At 35.8% G+C, this 6,236-nt stretch overlaps 1 protein-coding gene across 1 annotated transcript; it reads left to right on the top strand.

Moving 5' to 3' along the window:
• The first annotated feature begins 553 nt into the window (after positions 1-553).
• LOC139840003 (auxin efflux carrier component 4-like) lies at positions 554-4,164 on the top strand. Its single transcript, XM_071830222.1, has 7 exons — positions 554-1,074; positions 1,176-2,162; positions 2,247-2,508; positions 2,724-2,809; positions 3,158-3,315; positions 3,416-3,492; positions 3,641-4,164. The coding sequence occupies exons 1-7, from the start codon at positions 789-791 to the stop codon at positions 3,705-3,707; spliced, it is 1,923 nt and encodes a 640-aa protein (XP_071686323.1). The 5' UTR covers positions 554-788; the 3' UTR covers positions 3,708-4,164.
• Positions 4,165-6,236: the final 2,072 nt, after the last annotated feature.

Below are 6,236 nucleotides of genomic sequence, written 5' to 3' on the forward strand. Positions count from 1 at the left end.
AACTGCAATTAGCAGGGGTACCAACCACGCAAATTAAACAAAACCTAGGTACTAACTTCGCAAAAACAAAAGTTTAGGTGTTATAACGATAATGTAAACAAATCACAGGTACCAATGGCGTAATGTTTTCCAATTATTAAGTGAACTAGTCTTATACTCCTACTTTTCACACATATATTTCAGTTACATATTCTATAAAAGAGCTTTTTTTTTTTTTTTTTTTTTTCAAGTAACTAAATATTAAAACAATCCTATTGGCTAATACAATAGTCTATCTTTTCTTTTTAGAATGATTATAAAATTAAAATTGCATTTTAATAAATAAATAAATAAGATTAAGAAAACAAAGGTTTTTATACCTTTATTTTATTATTATTGTAAAATGTAAAAAATAAGTATATATAAGTAAAAAATGATAGGCAAAAGTGTGAAACAATAAAGTTTCTCTGAATTACTGTATTAAATTGATCATAAGGTCACTCTTTGATTTCCACTCTTCCCTATATATGCACATCGTCCCCTACTCCTTTTTCTAATTTCAATTCCTCACTTTTTATTTCCACCCGGTTCGTACTTATTTCTCTGTCACCGGTTCGTACTTACTTATCTGTTACCGGTTCAATCAGCCGTAAATCGCACACACTTTCAGTAACCAAATCTATCTGTCAGTTATTTAGATAACGGATTTTCACTTTCCCATTTTACCCTTCCCAAATTCTCCTTTATTAATAATCACCCTCATCTTCATCCTTCATCCACCACACTCAACTTCACCTCCACTTGCAACAATGATCACCGGCCATGACTTCTACACCGTCATGTCCGCCATGGTCCCTTTATACGTCGCCATGATTCTCGCTTACGGCAGCGTACGCTGGTGGAAAATTTTCACTCCCGATCAATGCTCCGGCATCAACCGTTTCGTTGCCATTTTCGCCGTTCCTTTACTTTCTTTCCATTTCATCTCCATGAACGATCCTTATAACATGAATTTCCGTTTTATCGCCGCTGATACTCTTCAGAAAATCATCATGCTCGTTGTACTCGCCTTATGGGCTAACTTCACTAAAAACGGTACGTTTTATAATTATTAATTAATTAATTAACTTCATAAATATATCAAAGTAGTAACTAATTAATTAACAAGGCTTTATTAATTTTATTATTATTGTTAGGGAGTTTGGAATGGATGATAACCATATTTTCGTTATCCACGTTACCAAACACGCTAGTAATGGGGATTCCGTTACTAATTGCGATGTACGGTGAATATTCCGGGTCATTAATGGTTCAAGTAGTGGTGTTACAGTGTATTATCTGGTACACTTTACTACTATTTTTATTCGAGTACCGTGGTGCAAAATTGCTAATAATGGAGCAGTTTCCAGAAACCGCTGCTTCAATTGTATCATTCAAAGTTGAATCCGACGTCGTTTCACTCGACGGTCACGATTTCCTAGAAACCGATGCTGAAATCGGCACCGATGGGAAGTTACACGTCACCGTAAGAAAATCAAATGCGTCTCGGAGATCTTTAGGGCTCGGTTCGGTCACCGGAATGACACCGCGCCCTTCGAATCTCACCGGAGCTGAGATTTATAGTCTGAGCTCTTCACGGAATCCGACACCGAGAGGGTCTAATTTCAACCACTCGGATTTTTACTCCATGATGGGGTTTCCGGGTGGTCGGTTATCGAATTTTGGACCGGCGGATAATACTTATTCCGTACAGTCGTCGCGAGGGCCGACTCCACGGCCGTCGAATTTTGAAGAGAGTACGGCGCCGGGGCCGTTGAATATGAATCCTCCGAGGTTTGGATTTTATCCAGCTGCTCAGACAGTGCCGGCGAATTATCCGGCGCCAAATCCGGATATTGCATCGACGGTTGGTAAAGGTAATAAAAGTCAACAGTCAACGCAAGCGCAACAGAATGGTGTGCAAAATAATAAAGGGAATAACCATGACGCTAAAGAGCTTCACATGTTTGTGTGGAGTTCAAGTGCTTCACCGGTTTCAGAAGGCGGTGGTGCTGGTGGTGGGCTCCACGTGTTTGGCGCTAATGAATTCGGAACTACTAATGAACAAACGGGTCAACCCGAACAACAAAGTGCTAAAGAAATTAGAATGATGGTCTCCTCAGATCAAAATGTTGAAACTAAAGGTTAGTTAGACTTAAATGATTAAATATTCATTTATTAATTTTAATTATATAATGTACTAATTAATGAATTAATTTTTGGTGTAGACACGAGGGAAGATTTTAGTTTCGGTGGAGATGAAGAGAATGACAAAGAAGGCCAAATAGGGTTGAATAAACTGGGATCTAGTTCAACGTCGGAGCTCCACCCTAAAGGTGGTCCGGTTGAGGAGGGTGTGACCGGTAAACAGATGCCGCCGGCGAGTGTGATGACTCGACTGATTTTGATTATGGTTTGGAGGAAATTAATTAGGAATCCAAATACTTACTCAAGTCTCATCGGTTTAATTTGGTCTCTTGTGGCCTTCAGGTAATCTAACGTGTCAGTCAAAATTTATGTCAATTTAAAATAATATCTTATAACTCTCTATTTTATATTATATATATACTAAAAATATATAATATATGTTGCAGTTATTTTACAGTATTAAATGTTCCGTTTATATTTTAATGCATTCTGTATTGCTTGAATAGAAACAGGATAAGCTTATCAAATTAATCTATTTATTAAATTTTGTATGACAGGTGGCATTTGGCTATGCCAATAATAATTTCAAAGTCTATCTCTATACTTTCGGATGCTGGTCTTGGAATGGCTATGTTTAGCTTGGGTAAGTTTAACACTATTAATACCTTTTGTTTTACTATGTCTTGTTAAATATAGATAATGTTGGACATGTGTATTTTTAAAGCCAATAATATTTTTACCATACCTTTTATAGATGTAGCTTATATTTCACATCGATGGAATTGACTATTGTTGTTTTGATAGATGTACAATAGTTTATATGCATATAGTATTAATTAAGTAGTGCATATAATGGTGATGGTGGATGTATTAAAATTTGTTGTGGAAATATTATTGTCGTTTTCCTTGTTATTAATGATCAAAATTTTAACATAGGTACATATAATGTATATAACTAATAACTAATGTGGTTAACTTTTGTATAATTAAGGTTTGTTTATGGCGCTTCAACCTAAGATAATTGCTTGTGGAAATCAAGTCGCTTCATTTGCAATGGCGGTAAGGTTTCTAACCGGACCGGCAGTGATGGCAGCAGCTTCAATAGCTGTCGGTCTTCGTGGTACCCTCCTACATATCGCAATCGTACAGGTAATAACATATGTTTTTGTCACCAACCCTTTACCTACATTTTGTTTGCTATTCGTTATCGAGTATTATTTAATTAATTAAAAAGATTATGTCATAACAGGCTGCATTGCCGCAAGGGATCGTACCTTTTGTTTTTGCAAAGGAGTACAACGTTCACCCTGCAATTCTTAGTACTGGGCAAGTATTAATTTTCAAGTTAATAATATGAAGGAAATAGTTGCTTTATATTACTTGGGTTATATGGAAGTTTAAAGTAATGAATATATACCGGCCAAGTATAAGTTTTGGTATAATATAAAGTTTTAAAATTTTGTGAAAATTTCAGGGTTATATTTGGGATGTTGATTGCGTTACCGATAACTTTAGTGTACTACATAATATTGGGGTTGTGATTGTGGTGAAGAACAAGACATGTTTTGAAGAGAAAATGAGAGTCCAAGATGAATTGGAAAATGCAATATTTGAGTCCTCTTCCTTGATGTGAGGATCATGCTCCTTCCATCTACCAATGTTTGTTTCTATCTATAAATATGATGATTTAGATTTTCAATTCAAGAAATATATGAGGAAAGCAAGGACGAAGATTTTAGAACAAGAGAAACAAACAAGATTTTATTTTCTTTTTTACTATTTTTTCTTCTTTTGGAAACAAGAACTCCTAGTCCTAGTCCTAGCATCGTTGACAAGGGAATTATGCTTTCTAATCGATTTCGGTGGTTGCTTTTGTTGGCTACTCAGTGTTGTTTGTTCGTCGTATGTGCATTAACTGTGTAATTATTTAATGATTTTAATTATTATTTTTGATGTAAACTTCATTTTTAAAATAAACAAGTATATAACTATAAAAAAGATCAAACGTTCAAAAAATTACAAGTAGTTGAAATTTCACATAGTGGTAAGCTCGTTTTGTATAGTTACATTTCATTTGTTACTATTATATTTGTTAGTATTATAGGACTTAACAAGACAATTAATTTATGTCAATCACTAATTCACAAACAACAAACGAAATAGTTAAAGCATTTTAATGTGTTGTTCGGTTTTTGTCATTTATAAAATTTTGCTTTTAAAAAAAGGCGCATAAACGACATGGGATTTACCGTGGTTATATCCCAAATTCAAAATACAAAGAAGAGTTTATTTCACGGGCGCAAACAAAGATAAGACACCCGAATCATGCAGCATTCTCATCGCTAACCTACAATATGAAGTCTTTCAACATAAAAAAACACCACTGAGTGTAAATTCAATCTCATAATTACTATCTTGGGCAATCACGGTTTCTTTTGCCACCATCTTCTTAAACCTAGACTATCATCTTCTTATACTAGAAGACCAGTTGAAGTATATATGTTACTCTTCAGTTATAGGATTCTTTCATGAGACAACAACGCCTCACCCATCGATCTAGACACGTCCAATCCCGAACTCACATGTCAACGATCACTCGTACATATTATCCTCGTCTATCTATTATTTCTTCTGCTAACAATAAGAAACCCTAACAGACGCCTTGCTGACTATTCATCAAATTACGCAATCACCACTTTAAATCTACCACCTTTTTCAGCTTTTCACTTTCTCGTTGGTACACTAACCTCCCCATAGCTAAGAACTTCACAAACCCCATCTTCTTATCACAAACACGCTCCCATTGTACGTAGGAGCAAGAATTAAACCCCGACTATTCGAGAAGAAACTTGGTTCGTTACCAGAGATCACCACACTAATCTTGAGAACTATAGAGAACATCGTCGCATAACCATTTCCACAACATCATTAGTCGTCTAACTCTCATTAGCTCGATAACTTTCATCGGTTACCCAACTCATACCGAGTTCCCGACACCCTTGTAACATCCCATTTTCCCGTACATGTCGAAAGGTACTTATTTAATCGTTGTTTCGCTTATAACTCGTTCGTTTATATGATAAATAAATTAAAGTGTTAGTTATTGTGTAAACGTTTATATATATATATATATATATATATATATATATTTGAGAATGCATGCATGCATGAGTATATGCATGGGTTTTGGATGATGTTAAGTCATGTGAGGCTTAAAGACGAAGTTTAGACGTTTATAGGAAGCGTGAACAAGGTGTACAAGTTGTTTAAATCAATAGTTGGATTAAAGTCGTCAAACTGGTCAGACGTAGGCATTCGCCGCGCCGCGGTGGTCCTAGTCGCGCCTCGACATTTAACACGAACCAGATTCAGGAGGGGATCAAAACAGCTCGATAAATCTGTGAAATGCCGCGCTGCGGCAAAGTGGGTCGCGCCGCGACCATACGGGCGAACTGGTTCCTGTTTCAGTTTTTAAAATAAGTGGTCCAAGGGCAATTTCGTCCTTTTGCGTGTAGATCTGATTGGGGCATTTAATCTCCACCACTTATCCATTTTATTTCATTTCTTTTCCATTTTCTTTCTCTATTTCCTCTCAAAACATAAAACCCATTTAATTTCAAAGTGAGATTTGAGAGTGAAGATTTGAGATTTGATCTTTGGAGCAAGAAGTAAAGTTGTTCTCCTCGTTCTTAGCTACAAGTGGATAGTGTTGGTGAGTTTTAACTCCGTATTTTGAGTTTTAGTTAATTTATGGTTAGGGTTTGGCCATTTGAGACTTGTAAGACCCATTTGGGGACTTAATGGGTGAATTTGGGCTAATTTGATGTAAGGAAATCCAAATGGAGTTAATCTAGGGTTTGGTCATGTAATTTGAGATTTGTAAGTGTTAATGGTGGTGTTAGTCACTAATACACTTGTGAAATAATGAAAGCTTGTTAATGGGTTAAGTTTGACCAAAGTTTGTGAGTATAAGTATTAAAATGGGTCAAATGGGTGATTGTTGACCTAGTTGGGTGAAATGGGTATGAGAATACCCTAGATAGTGCTAGTTGTTGATATTGGACTATAAT

Source organism: Rutidosis leptorrhynchoides, chromosome 4 (genome assembly GCF_046630445.1).
Source record: "Rutidosis leptorrhynchoides isolate AG116_Rl617_1_P2 chromosome 4, CSIRO_AGI_Rlap_v1, whole genome shotgun sequence".
Classification (NCBI taxonomy): domain Eukaryota; kingdom Viridiplantae; phylum Streptophyta; class Magnoliopsida; order Asterales; family Asteraceae; genus Rutidosis; species Rutidosis leptorrhynchoides.

What these genes read in the sequence shown, in the direction of transcription:
- LOC139840003 (XM_071830222.1), top strand. Translation starts at nt 789, where the DNA reads ATGATCACCGGCCATGACTTCTACACCGTCATGTCCGCCATGGTCCCT. An exon ending in TCAAAATGTTGAAACTAAAG is followed by an intron (nt 2,163 to 2,246) that starts GTTAGTTAGACT and finishes TTTTTGGTGTAG; the next exon opens with ACACGAGGGAAGATTTTAGT. An exon ending in TACATATCGCAATCGTACAG is followed by an intron (nt 3,316 to 3,415) that starts GTAATAACATAT and finishes ATGTCATAACAG; the next exon opens with GCTGCATTGCCGCAAGGGAT.